General features: G+C 36.3%; 1 protein-coding gene across 5 annotated transcripts in view; it reads right to left on the bottom strand.

Annotated features, from left to right (window-relative positions):
• The window catches only part of Fbxo8 (F-box protein 8), a 41,915-nt gene that overhangs the window by 6,377 nt on the left and 14,505 nt on the right, over positions 1-21,033 (bottom strand). For 2 of the 5 annotated variants that reach the window (XM_041673687.1, XM_041673688.1), the window contains exons 2-3: positions 19,128-19,464; positions 15,722-15,848 (exon numbers count right to left, since the gene is read on the bottom strand). In XM_041673687.1, coding sequence (XP_041529621.1) covers positions 15,722-15,848; positions 19,128-19,456 — 456 coding nt within the window. In that variant the 5' untranslated portion in view covers positions 19,457-19,464. Of the gene's footprint in view, positions 1-10,937; positions 10,988-12,167; positions 12,286-15,721; positions 15,849-19,127; positions 19,465-21,033 lie in introns of those variants that run through there. The other 3 variants (XM_041673690.1, XM_041673689.1, XM_041673691.1) reach the window with 3 other exon arrangements.

Below are 21,033 nucleotides of genomic sequence, written 5' to 3'. Positions count from 1 at the left end.
TTTTCATGTGAAATGTAGTCCTATAAAGCAATGCTAAGGCAGCGACTCGAAAATGCGCACAAAAAAGAGCAGACAGTGATAGCATGAGGCTTTCCTGTCAGTTTCGGCTGTATTCCACTGGCTCCTTGGAAACAAAGGCTACATGATGTACTGTGATCAAGATAGAAAGCCTTTTTTCAGAGGCAGGCTTTCTTGGCAGTGTTTGAGGGGCGGGGACTAGACAAATTTTAATGCTTGTTCCATCCTTTCCTCCATTAGTCTGAATGATTGAGAGTTGACTGTATGTTTACTTGATCTAACTAGACAAAGGGAGTCATGTTTGTTTGCCAAATGGCTCTATGTAAAACTGATAAAACTACGTTAGAATTATTGCAGTGTTTTATTTTAACTGAAGTGATTTAAAGAAAAAAGAATGTTTATTATACATTATAATACTTTATTCATATCAAAATTACCATTTAAAAGATAAAAAATTAATTCTAGTCTCCCTGTTAAAATTACCCAAAAATAAATTTATTCTTTTTCTAGATAGAGTGTGGTGACATTTCAACATCATTTAATACTATTTAGTTATACTTGATATTTGGCTCATTAAGTATCATAAAATATATTTAATAATAACAATGCACTGTTGGTCATTTCTTTTTCATGGAATGTGTTTTGAAAACTTACATTCTAATCTAACTTAAGTTCTCTAAAATAATTAAATTGAAAAAGTAAGTATAGATAGTAGCTTTAAAGACAATCCTGAAACCTGGAAAAACGATCTGAAATAAGCCAACTTTATTGTTTTGAAGAGAAAAGGAAGCAGGTGCCAGTTTTGAGGTTGAGCTTTCCCTGGAGCAGGCAGGTCAGTCTAGGTAAGCACAGGAGGTATAGGCAGCAAGCACGGGGATCAGTTCACATTAGAAGCATGTAAGAAACAGGTTTGCAACTATAGCTCAGCTGCTCAGTCAGTCTGTCATCTGCTTGATTCTTCTTCCTTTTTGCTTTTCCAAAACAGACTTAGGTTTCAAATTTACTACTTTAACTTCACATTTATTTATTTAATCCCATTGCTTATTAAAATTTTAATTCCTAATATACTCTATTCTGTTCCAGTTTTAGGATTATTTAAGTTGTTGTGATCAGAGTGCAGTTGCTAGTTGTCACTTGTGGAGAAATCTAAAATGTATTTGTTAGGTGAATGCAATTGACCACATGGTGTTCAATCTTGTAGTGAGCTGCCCCAAGGCATAAAGATAAACTCAGAAATAGTAGCCAAAGCAGATGTTCCCTAAAAGTATTTCTGAAGAAAAGTTACCATGGGGGTAAATAAATCTGTATAGAAAAACAGACATCATGCCTAATATTTCTTCAGAAAATAATAAACTCATAATGTTTATACTAAAAACCTATTTCTTTCCTGCAACTCCCCCTTTGTAGACGAGGCTGGCCTTGATTCCAGAGATCTACCTGCCTCTGCCTCCTAGGTGCTGAGATTAAAGGTGCACACCACCACTGCCTGGCTGAAAAACCTATTAATATTTGGTTCATAAAAAAGTTCTCACAAGAATTTACCCCTACCAGAGGCTCTAGAAGGCCATTAATGGGCACAGGCACCTTGACTCACTAACTGAGCTATATAATCAGCCCAAAAGAATTAGGGACATTTAAGGAAATAGCTACTTAAACTTCGTAGTTGAATATAATGAATACCCAGAGACTAGTTTATAAAACAGATCCATGTGCATATTTACATATTTTTCTATATACATCAATCTTAAAAGTTTACATAGGTATGGTATTCAGTAGCAGGTTTTACCCAGAGAAGAGACACATAGGTAAATAACAATACACCCACAAGACAAATTAGTGATACAAGATGGTTGAATAAAGCTTAAATGAACATGTAAAATAAGCATTTTAACAGTTCAATGCCAGAAATAATTACTAGGAGCTAGGACACTTGGATAAGACTTGAAGGAGTGGAAAGGTCTCAATAGCTCTGATGGGGAGAAACACTGAAGAAGGCCATCTTAGTTTATATTGTATCAAGAGAGCCAAAGAAACACAATATACCAAGTTAGGCTGTTTTTAGGAAAGAGGGAAGTATTAGATATTTGAGAGCAAGTTTCAAACTGGATTTATAACATTATTTAATTTTATGGTAAGATTTGTATATTCTATCCACATATAAGTGAATACCTCTGAAGGTTATATAACAAAGAGGAGCAATAGTCTACAATGTGAATTTGGCAATGTAACAATCCTTTCTTACTATGGTTTGGCTTTCTGGCCTGTTATTTAGTCAACCTTGATAAAAAAAAAATACAAAATGTGGAATTCCAGAAATATTTCCTAGAACTTCTTAAGTTTTAAATTAATCAACATACTTAAGCTTCTCAGTCCAACATCATCTGATATGCATCCCTCTTGTATCTGATACAAGTTCCATGCTGGCTATGAGATCAATTGTCCTTGTGTTACTACTGTACTTGTGTTTAACTGATCTGTGTTTTACTTAAAAGTGCCCCCAAAGCATAAAACCACACAATGTTAGCAATGCTAGCAAAGGGAACCCAGAAGGGTATTGCTTTTAAAGAAAACATGCAAGTACCATAAGTCATATTAGAGAACACAGTCACATGCTTTTTATAACAATATATTTTGTGAGTTTTCTATTAATGTTGTATCTATTCCTCATTGATGAGTTATGGTTATAATAGTTACATATACATAGAAAAACAAGGTATACGTAGATAGCTTCACGACTGTACACACAGGAAGTTTCAGGGAATCTTGAAATGTGTACCCTGTGGAGATGACTATAACATAAAAACAATTAATGCAATATAAATTCCAATAGTATGCAGTAGTTGGCTATCACAGATATCCAAGTTTGAGCATGTAGGAAGTAGTAGATTCTAAAACCATATTTTAAAACTCTATATGTTACAGGAATGAAGTTAAGAGAGGAGCTTACTTGATAAATATGTTGGACATCAGTCCACAAGGTAATGAAAAGTGAAAGATAACCAATGTTTCTGGCCTGATAAAGAGAGAAATGACTATAAAAAAAACCCAGCAAAACAAGAGATAAGCTGAGATGTGGCTCCGCTGGTCTCAAGAGTGGTTGGCTACACACAAGGCTTTATCCCCATCAAGACATAAAAACAAACAAACAAGCAAAATTAGGAATGGCAGTGCATGTTTGCAATTCTGGAATTCAGGAAGGGGAGACCGGAGGATAAGGAGCTCAAAGGCCAATATGGGGTATGTGAGACCCTGCCTCAAAAGAAACAAATAAGGATCTTAAGGCCTGGGGAGAACTCAGTGCTATAGTACTTGTTCATTGAAGTTCACTGTATGCAGGACCCTGGGCTTGATTCCAAGATGAGAGAGGAAAATTGGGAGAGAAAGAGGGTAGACAAGGATCACAAAAAAAACATTACATTAAAAATAAGACCTATATATGCATGGTTGCCCCCAGTAGGAGTTAAAAACAAAATGAGTGGATAAAGATTAAAGAACTAGAACAAGAAATATGAGAGGAAAGGAAGATAACAGAAGAATATCTCAGAATCTAAGAGACTGAGATTATTTTCAAAGGTTTATTTATTATATTTACAGAGTATACATATTTATTATGTATATATACATGTCTGCATGTATGCCTGCAGGCCAGAAGAGGGTGCCAGATCTCATTACAGACAGTTGTGAGCCACCATGTGGTCACTGGGAACTGAACTCAGAACCTCTAGAAGAGCAGCCAGTGCTCTTAGCCTGAGCCATCTCTCAAGCCCAGAGACTGAGATTTTTTTTTTTTTTAAAAAAAGGATCCATAAAGACCAGTGCTAGGCTGGTGTGGTAGTCAATACTATAATCCCTGTAGCAAGAATGCTGAGGCAGGAGAGTCAACACTAACCTAGGTTATGCAGTGAAGTCTAGGCTGGCTAAGACCCAGTTTTAAAAAGTTAAAAACCTCACACACACATTGATACACAAAACATCAATCAAAAATACAAGACAAAACAAAAACAAATGAAAAATCAAAACAAATTCCTGAATGACAAAAGAAGCAATTACTCAGTGGAGTTACAGGAGCATAGTTTTCAGACGTGGCATTAAATCTCAGCTCTGACCACAACTTTGCCATCCAATGATGTGGAAATAATGACTTAAACTTCCTGAGCCTGGGGGTGGGGAGCTGGAGAGATGACTCAGCTGTATTAAGAGCACTGGTTGCTCTTCCAGAGGTCCTGAATTCAACTCCCACAACCACATGGTGGCTCACAACCAACTGTAATGAGATCTGGTGCCCTCTTCTGGCCTGCGAGCCTACAAAACATGAGCCTGTTCACTAAACAATAAGTCTTGAGAGAGTTTTTTATGGCAATACGACAGTGACTGACAAAAGCACAGTAAGTTTCTTTCTAGACAGATCCAGGAGATTAATGGGAAAAAAGGACACTATAATCAGTGACTGGGAAATAAGAAAGCAATGACCTTAAAGAAGTCTCTCCATAGACTAAGTTCAAAACTACTACATAAGGAGTGAGCTCATGTAGCGTGACTGTGCATGGCACACTTACCTGAAAATGTCATTACACAGTGGAGAAGATGGAAAACTTAATTATTGAGAGAAAGAAAAAAAGAGTATCTTTAAAGATAATTTTGAGTTATACACATCAGGAGAAGAAAGAAAGTCGATAGAAAGGAGACCAGAGCAAAGCAGGTGAGGAGAGCAGGAAAAGACCATTGTCTCTGGAGGGATACCTTGCTCAGCCTAGATATAGTGGGGAGGGCCTTGGTCCTGCCTCAAAGCAATATGTTAGACCTTGTTGACTCCCCATGGGAAGCCTTACCCTCTCTGATGAGTGGATGGAGGGGTGGGAGGAGTGGAGGGGGAGAGAGAGGGAGCAGAGAAGGGAGGAAGTGAGAACTGGATTTTGGCATGTAAATGAGAACAGATAGTCTTAAAATAAATTAAAATAAAAAACAAAGCTTAGATAATTAAGAATGATTTATCTGAGGGTTTTTGTTTGTGAATAAAAGTCACCCTTTTTTACTTGCAGTGAAACAAATGCTTAAGATGTATTAATGAGAAATTTAGACTGTTTTTATCTTGTTAATTCATCTTGCCATATACACTAAGTTTTGCAATATTTTCTCTCCTCTGTAAGTGTGTACAGCCCTCTCACATGCTGCTTAGAGACCTTAATAATTCAAAAGTATTATGTTTTTAAGAGTAACCAAAATGAGTCATCTCAAAATGTACTTATTTAGCATATTTCCCAATGCCTTTTCAGAGGTGTTACAGATACAGGGAATGATTCTGAAAAGTTGGACTTTCGTACAAACAAACTTACACCTGTCTCTGTTACCAAAAATCTTTTCATAGCAAAGAGTGATTAGGGAAAACCCTTTGAAGAAAGACTTTTTCCTTTAACATAAGCTTTCCTATTTCCTATAAGATATACCCACACTGAAGTTATTTACTGGAAGGTTCTATACTGCATAGAACTAAGAAAGGGTATCCCACCTGTAGCTGTCATCTCTTCTTCCTAAGAACAGTGGCCACATACTGTCCACACTGTGGAGAAGTGACAGTGTGGACAGTGGCAATGTGCCATGACTAATTCCCTCTAATGTCATACCTGAGCACCACATCTCATCCAGAAGGTGGGAGAAATCATATTCTGGCTTGTGTATGGGATTCAGGAAGAAACCACATTATTTAAGCATACTGCTTAAACTGGCAGAATCTTGGCTTTCAAGGACTTTGTGGTATATAAAAATGTAGGTGCTGAGAAATGGTTGAGTTTTGACCACATGAGTCTGAAATGCCTTGTGCCTAGAATGGGTCAATAGGAACTCTCAATATAAAAGATAGATAGGTAAATGAAAATTAAAACAGAAATATGGGGAAATGGAGGGTAGATCCAGGACAGATTTTTCTGCCTGTTTTTCAAAAGAGATAAAGCAATGACATTAGAAAAATAACATAAACCTTGCTATTTAAGTTTTAAGTACTAAAAGCCATATTAATTAATTTAAATAGAATGAAACAGAAAATGAGCCACATCTGTGAGTTACTAAAAGCCTCTAAAAGAGCCACACCTGTGACTAATGGGCATCATTACAATCACTGACTGATACGATGGCTTTTCTCAAACCACAAATTACTAGCAATGATTAAACATACAGTCATCATTGTGATTGTTTCTGAAACAGCTGTTCTTATCTGAGGTACAACTCTAAGAAGAGCCCGCTTTCTCTTCAGCCAACTTTGGGCTAGGAAGGGAAGCATGGAGAGGAAGTTTGATTAGCTAAGGTGTGATTGGCAGTGATCCAAACTGAGGAGACAGTGATATTTCGCACTATGAGCTGATTTAGAGTTCTTGCTTTATAAAAATCATATATAAATATATAAATATTTCATTTGCAATGTATACATACATCTAACCCTGAAAATAAAATTATAGTTTTATCATGATTCCTACATTTGAATACTCTTAGACATATGGACATTTGAACTATGTCTGAAGCATTTTTTGAAATAATTAATGTTTTTTAAAAGCCTTAAGAATACAGAAGTAGAGAAACATATTTATCAAAACAACATGTTACTGTGTATACATATCAGGCAACACACTATTAAAGGCAAAAAATCTCACCAGAGTTTGAAGATCTTGACCTGAATGATGCACACTTTATGAAGTACCACTTCCCAGGCTGCAAAGAGGTATTTACTAGCATCTAAAGGTTCGAGAGGAGCTTCAAGGCCTAGAGCAGCATGCACTTCTTCAAATTATAAGTTACTGAAGCTGTGCCTGGGGAATACGTATCTAGACATAGCTGGTGAGGAGTTGGAAACACTAACCATTGAACTTCTTTTATTTTATTTTATTTTAATCACTACAATGTCACTAGTATTTTAACTCCCTAGTCTATGGAGCAGAAAACAACACAGAGGTTATTTGCTTCAAATCAAAGTGACATTACTCAAATAAAGTAAAGATGCTTAGTAAGACCCTCTCCAAGGATACATGGAAGTGCCTCAAATTTACTTCCTGAAGGTTAGAGCACTGCTCCAATCAGCAGCTGCCAAAGCAGATCACTGCACACGACTGACCGTGGCCTAGACACTTCAGTATTAGGACCCTGAATCTAAAGAAGGTACCCCTAAAAGCTTAATGATAAAGAAGAAAACATGAAATAATCTAATGGGTAATGCACACCATCGTCCATTTGTTAAAATAAAGTTAATGTTATACTTATGCTAGTCCCATACTTTGAAAGCCATGACTGAGCTCCTGGAAGCTTCCAGTCAAGACATCCAAAAGCTGAAGGAAAAATGTCATTTATATTTTTGATACAGCAGCCATGTTGCTAAGCATCAATTGCTAAAATCTTATTAAATCTGGAAAGTGAAATCAAGTATCTGAAACTATGGTTATAACAAGTGAAAAAACCCAGTCAGAGAAAGTATGCTAAAAGAAATTATGGAAAAGATATTTTTCTTTGAAATGTATTAAAATATTTAATATAAGATTTGTAAGTATATTTATCTAAATTGATAACAAAACAATTCAAATGAAGAAAATGTCTTGTTCATATATATTGTCCACCAACACTGTCTACTAATTTCCCTTAGCATTACAAATCCTTCACTATACTTCTGCTCCTGCTGTAGCTAACAGGACTAAACTACACAAACACTTCTGGGTCAACGGAGAGAAACAGGAAAACTGAATGGTTGGTTTAGGCCTGTAATTCAGAGACTCTGCTAGGATGCAAAGCAGGAAATCAGACTTTCATTAAGCACCCCTAACACCTTTTTAATGAGCAACCATTGCAAAGGTTTGATTCTCTCTCCTCTAGTTCTTGTAGGGCTCATGGGTCTACCTCTCCTCCCAGGGTTCATCTTGAGGACATTTTCTGGCCAGACATCTTGCTGCATTTTTCAGCTGAACAACCTGTTTGTTCTTTGCTCCCTCTGCCCCCCTGGTGGTTAGCTATAGGAACATTGTTTACTCCACCTTGGCCTCGGTAATTTCCCACCTGCTGGGCGAAATTCTATTGTGCAGCAGCTAGGTATATAAGGGATTTCTGAAACTTGAAGACAGGGCATTTGGTATTATCTCCTCAGGAATGACTCATGTCTTTTGTGGGTCCTTGCAAGAATTACAGTTCTGGTGTCTGCTGGGCCAGATGCCTAATACCCAAAGGAAGAATATTAGCATCAGAAACAAAACTGAAGAACTGTTTTGCCATTTTAAATCCTCCTACCACTGAGTGAACAGAGGGCTATTACTGCACAGTAAAGACAAAGGAGGTAGATGTAGAACTGAGCTTCTAACATGACAATAAAAAAAAGTTAATCACTATATATATATATATATATATATATATATATATATATATTAATATTTTAGTGTTATAATATTTTGGCTTTAACTCCTCACTAGAGAGACCACATAAATGACAGGTTACAGTCATGGCCTTTAGAGATGAAAATCGATTTTCCTACGATGACCACACTGATTGTATCTTCCTTGGATTTCTTGGCATCCATGTGATGCAGCTCTAACAAATGCACTTGCTGATTCTGATATGCATGCACATGTAACAACAAAACCACCTCCAGCCATCTTCCAGTTGTGAGGACTCTTAGCAATACACTGAGAAGAGAATATTGGCAAGAAAGAAATGAGTCTGATGTACCAACTCTAAGGCTAATAACTTTTTAAATCAAATGTATCCCTTCATGTGATTGCAATAAAGTTTCCTATTGTTGATAGTTCAAAGAGTCCTTATGTATTGTTATCTTCATTACTACCCAAACATATAGGAGTTTAATAGGTAATCCTGAATGTAAGTTATTTTAAAACACTGTTAATTATCAAGGTAATTGATTTATCTTCATATTTGCTTGTGAGAATTTAACTGGAGTAAAAGGAGTTATTTGACAATTAGAGTAATCCCATACCCAAACACAGCTCATCTAGCTTTTCCTGGGGGAAGTTAAGAATTTTAATCTGTTAGTGGGTTACAACGTGACAAGTCTTGAAAAATGTGCTGGGGCAATGGTGGCACAGAACTTGTGGAAGTGGCCAGTCAATGTTTGGTTCAACTTGAGACACATGCTCTATACTGCCTGGATGACCAGGAACTGAAGATTGGAAAATCCAGAGACCTATGGGAGAACAAACATGGCTGGTCTAAAAAGAAAAAAAGAAAAGAAACCAATGACATGATTCTTAATGATACTCTGCTAATTTATAGACTGCAGTCTTGTTCAGTTGTCACCAGAGAGGCTTCTTCCAGAAGCAGATGGAAGCAGGTACAAAGATCCATAGCCAGACATTATGCAGAGGGAGAGTCTAAATTGAAGGTCCCGACTGGGTCCCTAACCTCAGAGCTTGGGGAAGCTGGAAGAAGAAGAGGAGAAAAGATTGTAAGAGTCAGAAGGGATAGAGGGCATCAGGAGAACGTGGCCCACTGAATCAACGAAGCAAATCTCATATGGCCTCACAGAGACTGAAGGGACAAGCACAGGGCCTGCAAGCGTCTGCACAAGGTCCTCTATGTATACATTAGCGCTGTTAGCTTTGTAGGACTCCTAACAATGGAAGTGAGTGTCTCTGAGTCTTTTGTCTGCTCTTGAGACTCTTTTCCTCCTATTGGGTAGCCTTGTCCAGCCTTGATATGAGGGCTTTTGTCTTGTCTTGTTGTATCTTGTTTTTTTTCCTGTTTGGCTTTCATTTCTTGGTGGTGTCTTTTCTGAACAGGAAACAGAGGAGGAATGGATCTGGGGAGTGGGGAGAGAAAAAATGGGAAGGAGACAGAGGAGCAGACAGAAGGGACACTATGATTGGGATGTATGAGAGAATATGAGAGAATAATCTATTTTTAAATCATTATGAGACATCACCCTCAAGATGCCTTAAAGGAAATAAAGTATACAATTTAAGCCACTGTCAGTTTAGGTTCTCTGTCCCTTGAAGTCAGAGCATTCTATTGGATACACACTGAAGGTAGCAATTCATAAAATGAGGCACTTCCTGAGAAGCACACTGCCAGGCAGCAACAACTCAATCATTCCAAGATAAACTTCAGTTTATAACCTAGTTAAGAATGGCCTTGATGCAGGGGGAGGAGCTTGGTCTCAACACATGACCGTGAAGTGCTTGTTGCCGCCAATGGGAGGCCTGCCCCTTTCTGGACAGAGGAGGAACAGATGGTGGGAATAGACTAGACAGGAGGTAGGGCAAGGGAACAGGAAGAGAAATAGGTGGAGAAACTGTGGCTGGTATGTAAAGTAAATAAAAAATGTAATTAAAAATAAGAAACTCAAGTTTCTTTATCTCTAGCTGTAAAAGATCGTTCAAGGTATCTACGTCTTTCTTCTTTATTTCAACTATCTACAACATAGAGTTATTACTGAGACTATTTTCTGCACGGGTAGGTAAGTCCCCGAAACTCCAGATCCCTGAGTCTCTTTGCTTCTGCTATTCCTCCACATGTTTGCCACTGACACTGCCTCTGGTATCTGGCACAGGGTGAATGGGAGTGAGGAATAAAGAAATAAAGAATAAAGAAAAAAATCAGAAGGAAACCATTAAGAGTGTGTGTGTGTCTTTTCCTTCACCCCCTCAGATAAAAGGTCTTAGTGCTGACTCCATGGATTTCCCTAAAGCCCTGAGCTGCTGGTCCCCCGAGATATATGACCTGTAAATCTTCACTGGAAATAGAGGAGATACTTAGACTTTATACAGCCATACATAGAATAAGACGTTGAAGACATAATTACAAATAGTTGATTAGTATCAAATTACTTACAGGGAAATTTGCATCAATCTATAGCAATACTGAATATTACTTCAGAGGATTATTTTCTAAAGTAACACTTTCCTTAACTAATTAGATAAGAACCAAAACATGAAAATTACCTCGGTTTGTCACGAAATCACAAAACTGCTGTTTTTTTAAGTAGAAAGTACTATTAGACAATGGAAAAGAAAACAAATAATTACAGGTATATAGAGTCCATTATAGAGGTTACAGCTTAAAATTTAAAACTAGTAATTATAACTCAACCGAGTTTTATCAGAGAGGTCACATTAGATAACTGTAAATGAATAGGATGGCATCTCAACCATTCTTAGATTTATAAATGTGTATCTAAGTGTGGTCCTTGGAACATTTAAGAAAACCAAGTACTACTGTATCAAATAAAGTTGGATGATGCTACACACCATGTTTACCTGTTGAATATTCATCATACTTCACAATGCTATATCGTAAATAAGCTAACTAACCAGAAATCTATCCTATTCAAATTTACTTGACTTGAGAACACTTCCCTTACTATGTAATTAGGAATGTTCTGTACGTCCTGATGAAACTTACTGGGGTTATCTATCCTTAGGAGTGAAGGTTTAAGTTATTTTCACCACCATTCCTATGCTATGAAGTGGATAATAACCATTTTTATACTATAAATAAAAAGCTCAGTCAAATCTCTAACATTAAGTGAGCTCGCTCTTAAAAATTTTCCTTTAATGGTAGAACTTAAACATTTCCTGATTCAACAGCAAAAAGAATATGTAGTTTTAACAATAAAGTATACATATATATATGTGTTCATTTCCATTTAAAGTATGTCAAACAAAATATTTTTAAAATAGGTTTTATTCAAGATCCATTTTAGTAAAATGCATTAAAGTGTATGTAATTTTGCATTTCTGTATAAATATAAAAGAAATATGTTTATATATCTGAAGCATACTCTCAAAAATCTGACTAGATGATGTTAGACTATTTAAAGCATACAGAGATTAAAAACAAGTCTATATTTACTATGTATACTACCTGTATTCAGACTCTAAATTTAATGATAACTATGTCCAGAAAATAATCTAAAACATGAAGGATCCCAAGAAATACTGGATAGTAGCTAGAACTACTTCATCACAACACTCCTAGAAGGGCAGAATTGACACAGCGAGCTGGTACATGCAGGAAGTACAACTTCATGTACACAGAGTACTCAGCACATTCCTCTACTAGAATGTGGTCACCACCACAAAGTCCACAAGCTCATGCACAAGATCAAGACACTACATACAGCTGAGATCACAGGGGCATGCAGATAACAACAGCGTGCTAGATCATCGTACCAAAAGTGTGCAGATGTTCTCCCCCACCCCATGAGCCACTGCCAGCAGTTGCTATGGAGTTTGGTTACCCATATCCATGACATGAACGGTGTCCTTTGGAGAATCTTGTTCCCTGTGGCTGTAAGTATTCTTATATTTATATTTTAATGATGTTTGCTATGAACGATCTTAAGTACAAAACTAGAAATCATGGAAAAGTACACTTTTTTTTATAATAGTCAACAATTATATGCACCTTATCTCAAGCAGCTATGATAAACACCATTTATATTTGAACATATCATCAACAATAATTTATCGTTCACTTAGATGAACCCAGAAAAATATGTCTGATGACAGTGCTCCAGTGAGTGGGGGAAAAATAAATCTCCAAAAAGTACTTTGACTCTAGCATTCAAACATCTGTGTAAGAACCACCCCACGACCTGGCTAATTTCACTCATATTGCCAAGTTCTACATGAGAATATCTTCCTGATAACTTTCTTTTATGTGACTTTGATTATACAGGCTTTACTTTGTAAAAAACAAACAAATTTATAATGAAAATTAGAATATAGTCATTAAAAGGTTTTCCCCCATTTTTCTGAAGACATTAAATGATTTTCAGTATTTAAATGCCTTTTGGGGAGTGGCCTATTTGTCCTATAAGTGTATTCTGGTAAAGACAGAATTTTATTTTCCTATAGTAATACCTACTAAAGTATTACTGATATTCACGCAATCAGAGACTCAGAGTCTGGAGCCACAGACATCTGGAGTGGCTCAGCTCTGTGCTGTTTGGCAGCACTATACAGACCTTTCAGAATAATGAATTAAATGATTCAAGAACACTCTATGGTATTCTAAACCAGGCCCATGAGTAAAAAAAAAAGAAATACAGCCAACTCTCAATAACAATGGAAGGTAGGATGGAAAAGCAAACTGACAATCTAAAAATCTTATTTTGATCAAATACTTAAAAAATTCAAATCAACACCACATTAAAAAAGGACTTGAATACTACCTTTTTTCTTACTTCCTTCAAAACACTCTTAAAGTTATTAACGAGAACTCTATGGTATAATGCACACAGTTGCAAACATAGAAACATATTTTTGTGTCTAACTTTTCCCAATTTAGACACTTAAAACTATCAAGCCCATTTCCTGATGTGTGACTTACCATGGTCAGTACCAGCAATGACATCTCTCTCTCTGACTGCACTACTTGGCACTTTCTGAGTTATACTTTACTTACAATGGATCATTTGCAAGTCATATGATTAAAGATGATAATTTGATTCAACATTAGTATAATTTATGACAGAAGCCAGTGAGACTTCATAAACTGAGTATAATAAGATGGGGGCTTACAAAAGCTGTCTCTCCTGATTCTCACACATTCTGGAGCAAAACACTATCTACCCTAGCTGTCCTCAGTCTTCTCTGGCAATCACCACGCAATTGCCAAGCAGATCAAAGCAAAACATCAGAAAGCTCACCATATGTGCTGTTTAATCAGCAACCAGTAACAGCCTAATTACAATTAAAACACAAAGGCTCTGAAGCTACTCCAGTCTCTGAGTAACTATAGTGAGATCACTGTACAACACACGTTTGCCACAGAACAAGACCTGAAGGGTGACATGCTCATATTGCTATCTGTTTACACAGAAGATGTTATGAAAAGAAATTATACTCTGTAGCAAAAGAGACTGGGAAATTATAATAAAGGGATAAGTGATAAACTCTAATTTGTGATAATTTCTTATTGTTTATTAGCGTTTATAAGTGGCTTTTTACATTATAATGGCTTTAAATATATAGTTTGAAGGCTAGCTTTTAATAAATTATTCCATTTTAATTAAGAATATCATGAGTTTTGGGGCATGGTAGCACACTGTTTAAGGTCCCAGCATTCAAGAAGCTGAACCAGGAGGATCAGAAGTTCAAGGCCAGTCTGAGTAACATAGTAAATTCAAGACAGGCCTGGGTAATAAAAAAAAAAAACACCGTCTCAAAAAGCCAAACAACAACAGTAACAAGAAAAACAAACATTAGAATTTTACCTACTTCCTTAAAACATTGATAAGAAAAAAGACAACAGACATCTGATTGTCAATATTACAGCATATAATTTGCTATACTTGTAAGAATAAGACTAAATGATTAAGTGTATGTTTAACAATGACATTCAGTTTTATAAGTGTACAAGAAAAATTTAACAAAGAAACTATAAATAGTAAGTGAAAATCAATTTATTTAAAATATTCTGTCACTGGGTTATTTCATTTATAGTTATAAAGGTAATACTTAAATTTAAGCTTAAAATTAAAAACTGGCAAAATTATTTTCCTAGTTACAACAAAATTGAGATAATTTTAAAAACTACTTGGATGTATGACTTACAATTCTTTTCCTCCCTGATTAAAAATGTATTTATTTATGCATTTTATGTATATTGGTGCTATACTAGCATGTATGCCCACATAGAAGAAAAGGACATCAGATTCCATTATAGATGGTTGTAAGCCACCAAGTGGCTCCTGGGACTTGAACTCAGGACCTCTGAAAGAGCAGTCAAAGTGTTTTTCTTAACTGTTGAGCCATATCTCTAGCCCCCAACTTAAACGACTTTTAGTAACTTTATAACAAGTGAAATCATCTTAAAATAACTATTAAACTAAGATAGTTCTGGTTAATGTTCCCATAGAAAACAATGCACCCAGAAGCAGTAACTTCCAAGGTCATTTCATTTCTATTTGGAGGCATGAGTCCAATAGATGTGTAAGCATTTCTGAAACTTTTAATTTTTAAAAATACATTAAAATAAGAATAGGAAAAGGTGTGGGAAATTTTTCTTTTCACATTTTCATTGTTATATATTATGAAAGAAGTAAACATCATTTTGAAACAGAATCAAAAGGAGGTTCTAGATAAAGTGAAATAATGCTTTCTAATTAAAAAAATTATTATGTTTGTACATGTGTATGTGCTGGTTCCGTGATACAAGTATGTAAGTTAGAAGGCAACTATGGAGTCTGTTTTCTCCCTTTACCTTTGTAAGAGTTTTAGGGATTGAACTCAAGCCGCCAGACTTGCATGGCAAGCTCCTTTACCTGCTGAGCCATCTTGCCAGCTAAAGTCATCAATATTCAACATCTTGATACAGTACACTAGAATAATATTTTCTGTGATTATCTTTAATAAAGTACATTACTACTAACTAGAATAGATGGAAAGATAATGGTGCAGATATAATTTGGTGAACATATTACATGTATGTTCTCATTAACAATGTTTTGTACTTCCTGGTAATATGTACCTCAGACCGGTAGAGTACTGTATACACCTCAAGATGTTGTTATACAATGTAAGCAGGTGGAAAGATTAGAATATGATCAGGGAAGGCAAATAAAATGCATTATGACATATAACAGTAAGAATACTTGGTTTTTCAGAGATTGGAAAGGCATGTTCAATTACTTTTAATTTCACCTGCAAGTATAATATTAGAAGATTGCAGCAAAATCAGAAAAGTCAGCCTGAAGCAAACAATCCTGTTCTCTCCTTACCTCCTCTGGGTTGGCATTGAAGGTGAGGCTCCCTTCATCCAGCTGCAGATACAATTTCCTAAAAGAGAATCCTAAAGGTGGGCTCTTATTGTATATAGAACAGTGACCCCAAGTGGATTTACACAACCTAAAAAATAGAAAATAAAACCAAAGTTATAACATTTCCTAAGATAAACACATTCACATGATAAATTCTAAAATTAGATGACACCGAATTAGACTCTGCAGCTGTCAGAACACCATCTAAGAATGGAGTCATGCAAAGAGAATTCTCAATGCTCATGAAAAAACTCCAAGAAAACAAGTCTTGTGACCTCAATTTCTTCAAAAACATGGACTTGTTCTTCAAATGTGCTCTCATATTCCTCCCAGGGGTAATGGATAGGAGAGAGTTTACTTCAGATATCCATTACAAGTGGCTATTGCTGTTTGTTATATGCCTCCATGGAAACCATATTTTGCCACATAAGGCCTGTCCTTGTGACTGAATACCTTACTCATGGGATTCTTCTTAATCCTCAGAGTGCAAGCTGTCTGATGCTCTGAATAAAGTTGGCTATACAGGAGAGTTTAGTCCGCCTCATTTTAGGGTCCTTTCTCCCAGGTCCCACTGCATTAAGAGCAGTAAATATGTGATTATAAACTTTTATTTTACATTTTTTACTTTTGCTTTACTAGAATATTACAAGTGCCATACAATTAGCAATTTCGGTTGCTTCTAAGAATTTCAGTTACAATGATTAATCATATTCATGAATACTATCTGAAGTTAAACACAAGCAATTAAAAATAATCAGTGATAAACGACAATCACTTAGAGATTACTGAAATGATAGTCACTATTTTCAGAGTTTTAGTTGTATTGGCTTGCTCAATCCTATCAACAATTCTCTGACATTGGTTGTAGTCAAAATTTCCTTTGTGAGACTGCCAGCCCACAAATAATGAGACCAAAACTTATTATTAATTGTGAAAGCTTGGCCTTTAGTTTAGACTTGTTCCCAACTAGCTTTTATAATTCAAATTAACATGCTTTTATTAATCTACGTTCTGCCTTGTAGCTTTTACCTTCCTCCCACCCTTTTTGTTTTGTTTTTCAAGACAGGATTTCTCTGTTGCTTTGGGGCCTGTCCTGGAACTAGTTCTTGTAGACCAGACTGGTCTCGAACTCACAGAAATCCACCTGCTTCTGCCTCCCAGGTGCTGGGATTAAAGGTGTGTGCCACCACTGCCCAGAGTCTCTCTCTCCCATTCTGTACATCTGACTTGTTCCACATCTTGGTGGCATCTTTCGGCCTCTCTTCTTCCCAGAGTTCCTCTCTCTCCCTGGAAATCCCATCTATTCTTTCCTGCCTAGCTATTGGCCATTCATCTCTTTAGTAAACCAATCAGAAGGTGTCTTGGGCAGAGATACGTCTTCACATAGTGTAAACAAATATTCTGTAGTAGTTACTACACAATACAAGAAACAGAAACAAGAAAATTCCCAAAAGAAATCCAGCTAACATGCATGTGGCAACATTTAGTCTTATTCAAAGCTCACAATGCTAAGAAGTTAGTCAGAATCTATTAAATAATCCACGCCAACTGTGATGTATTACTAATGTTGGACAAGGAGAATTCACTTGCTTTTTCAAAAAAGCATATATTAACAAATTAGCAAAGAATAATTCTACAACTGTGCACATCAAGTACTGTGATGATGACCACGCTTAAGATACTGTTTCAGATCCATGATTCTTCACTACCATGAAGACAACAGCTGTTAAAATTTCTATTCAACGTTGAATAAGAACTGTACTTCATAATGCTCCATTTTTTCTAGATTAGAACTGTGCTTTCCAATCTATAAAGAGGCACTAGTTAGTATCTGAAAGCTAAAGCATTTAGTGTAATGCCTCAGAGTCCTGGAAATACATCAGGGGACTAAGTATATCACTATCAGGACAAAGAAAATACTGAAACTATATCTGATTATATTTTAAATGTCTTTACAACCCTGATTACAAAGAAATTCAGAACTGATTCCACTAAGTTTAGAATTGAATATCCTTTTATGCACAAATAGAGACTCAGTTGGGTGTGGCAGTGCACACCTATAATCCTAGCAATGAGAGGCCAAGGCATGAGGAGTTGCGGCCAGTTTGGGCTACAGACAAAACAAACAATAAAGTAAAACAAATTTAAAATAAAAGCTCGCAAGTTAAGTTTGTGGAAAATGCTAAGATGTAGGTAAAAAAAGGATGACAAAGAATAAGCCAGTTTTAAAGTATTATTCTAATCCCCTTTTATAATGATCAAAGCATTAAAGACTCACTTATTTTAAATAACACTACACAAATTTGTGCTAACTCAGTATGACAACACAGCAAATGTTAAAACAAGTTATTTTATGTATTTTAAAATACTTTTATACTACAATTCTGAGACCTTAGGAAGCTTACGTCAGAAATGCTGCTCCTAGAAATATTCCTCCCCTGGGATCTGGCAATTTCAATTAATTTATCAAGTCTGTCAATTAACTTTCCAATCTAGGTATGCTATCATTATTGATAAGTTCTTAATCATTATGAAAGCTACTTTAAACGATGAGTCTTAAACTCTGGGAAAAGTACTAGGACATCTGAAATCCAGTGACTCTTCTGATTGATAGCATTGATAGAGTACTAGGACATCTGAAATCCAGTGACTCTCCTGATTGATAGCATTTTCAGGACTTAAAAGAAGAAACCACGTTGCAATGAGCTTTCATTGAGTGGGAAGCTATTTAGGAACAAATGACATCTTTTGAAAAAAATATAGATTCCATTCTACAAAAGCTTGTGTGCAACAGCTACTAAAATGTCCACGTAACCAACTGTCTGTCATGGTTTCTAATGTTTACCTGCCTCAGTGATAAAAATGAGTTTTAGAAAAAAATATAGGTGAAGTTGTCACAATTTAAATGTTGATGACAGCAAATGCTGTTAAACAGAAACACGAAAACGCACCGGCTCACTTTGAAATTAAGGAAAACACTGTTTTTGACTGATGTTTAAGTATGCCTGTTCTTCAAATGGTACTCCTCTGGGAAATACAAACTGTACCAAGGTATAAAGACTATACACGTTGAATTATAACTTCTTATGCAGCATGGGTGGGTTCTCAAATGGCTGCTGTGTACTAAACAGACATGTTTTGATGTAACTTCCTTCCTTCTCTCTGTGCACTCATCGTCCCATTGTCTTCTCTACTGTCTTTCTGGCGATATCAATACTCACTGAGAAGATAACTAAGAAGATAATTGTTCTAGGATTTAGTAAAATAAATAAGCTCATATTAAATGAAATTATTTCACAACACATGCTAAGTAAAGAACATTAAACAAGACAGGGATCCGACTTAAATGCTCGTGGGTTGAACTTACCCTTGCCAGAGAAGTTCATCATTAGCAAGGTCTCGCCAAACACATGAGGCTAAGCAGAGGTCAGTTGCATTTAAATAGGACAAGATGGTGAAGCTTAGCTCAGGTGGCAGCATTTCCAGGTTAATGAACCCTTCCTGCTCTTTGGACTTTTTTGCTTTCAGAAGATGATATATATCGATGCCTCCTTGGGCTTGTTTCCGTTGGCTGGACTGAGAAATGTTGCTTGAAGTCCCTCTCCTGCTCTGCTCTCTGCTGAGGTAGCCTGGCTCACTGTAGGCTTCCTGTTGGAGATGCTGGTTTCTGGCCACTCTCCAGAGTCCTTGACCCATCTGCAAGCCTGAGAGAAGGGCAGAAGGTAATGAGGGTGACATGAAAAGTTAAACCATCAAATCTGACAGGACACTTGTTTACCAGAATTATAATTTCTCACTAAAGCCCCGTGAAATCTGTAGGGTATTATAAAAAAGAGTTGGGGTGTTGGGGTGAAGCATTTGGGAGAGAAGTTTAACTACCTGGTCTGCTCATTGCCTCTTTCAGCTTGCTTGCTAAAGATTTTTAAGATCCACAGGTGACATAATCATTTCTTCATGTGGTAGGAGTTAAGTTGCTGATGTCCTGAAGACACTTAAAATGATATTTATGTGAACTTGTGGGCCAGCATTAAAGCCAGCTCTGAGCAGAGCACAGGGCTTCAGTTAAACGGCCTCCAGACACTGCTTTTTATCACAACTCAGGCTCAGCTAAGCTAGTCCCTTTTAACCAGACTCCCAGATGCACACCAGCTGTGATGCAGGCTTTCCATTTAATTCCTGCCAGTCTACACTTAGGCTGGAGACTGTAATAAACTGTAACATAGGCCCTGAAGACTAATTCCAAACCTTATAAATTAGACACCTAGAACTCAGGGATAAATTTCTCAGCAATAACCAACTACTTGGTTTCACTGGTGCCTACAAATGAAGTTGTAATTTAGAATAACTTTCAGTTCTTCTCCAAACAGCCCTGTGGATTTGTCCAAGGCACCTGGGAAAAGGTGTAAGGTGTGTTCCAGTCTCCCCCACCATGTCACCTGGACTCACCAGACACAGGTATTTAGAAAATGACAGGCTTAAAATTATTTGACGCTGCCTTCAAAACAAGCAGTTTTTTCCTGAGCAAATAAGCTTACTATGAAAAACTAAACCAGAAAGAGCACTGAATACAAATAATTACTTTCACGAATCCCTTCTCAAAAAAAAAAAAAAAATCTTGTCTCATTACTCATTCAAAAATTGTAGAAAAAAATACAGATTTTCACATAAGTCAGTAAAATAACTTTCATGGTATGATCTGAACCTTAGATGAACACAAAAATACAAAACAACCCATTAGACACACAAAACAAACTACTAGTTAGCAAAATGGAAACGTCCTAGAAATAACTTCAGTTTCCAGAAGAATTTCAAGAATACTGAGAGTATTATTTTCTTACTTAAAAGAAGTCACATGAATATTTACTAAGTATTTGGCTATTATTGGGAGAAAGCTACTATATGAGGTTGCTTATGGATCAAAATAGAAAAAAATGGTTCAGGGCGAGTTTAATTCTTATCCCTTACCTGTCTTTGGGAGTCCACCTATAAAGGGTGCATACATATGCATATAATATATATATATATATTATATATATATATACACACACACACATATACATATACGTTCCACCTTTTTGTGTTTGTGTGTGTGTGTGATGGTCACAAAGAGAAGGAATATACTAATGATTTTCAAATGTGGGAAATTTTGTTTTTGTACATAAAGAATAAACCTTTCCTGTCCTAAAACACAAAACTAAATAATATTATTAAGTTGGAGGCCTCATCCTAGCCCCTGGCATCCATCTTTGGAAGCCCCCTCTCCTGAGAGTTGC

This window comes from Microtus oregoni, unplaced genomic scaffold (assembly GCF_018167655.1).
Source record: "Microtus oregoni isolate MIOR12 unplaced genomic scaffold, Mior012 000024F_ref0000369, whole genome shotgun sequence".
Taxonomy (NCBI): domain Eukaryota; kingdom Metazoa; phylum Chordata; class Mammalia; order Rodentia; family Cricetidae; genus Microtus; species Microtus oregoni.
This window is presented reverse-complemented; position numbering and strand designations above follow the sequence as displayed.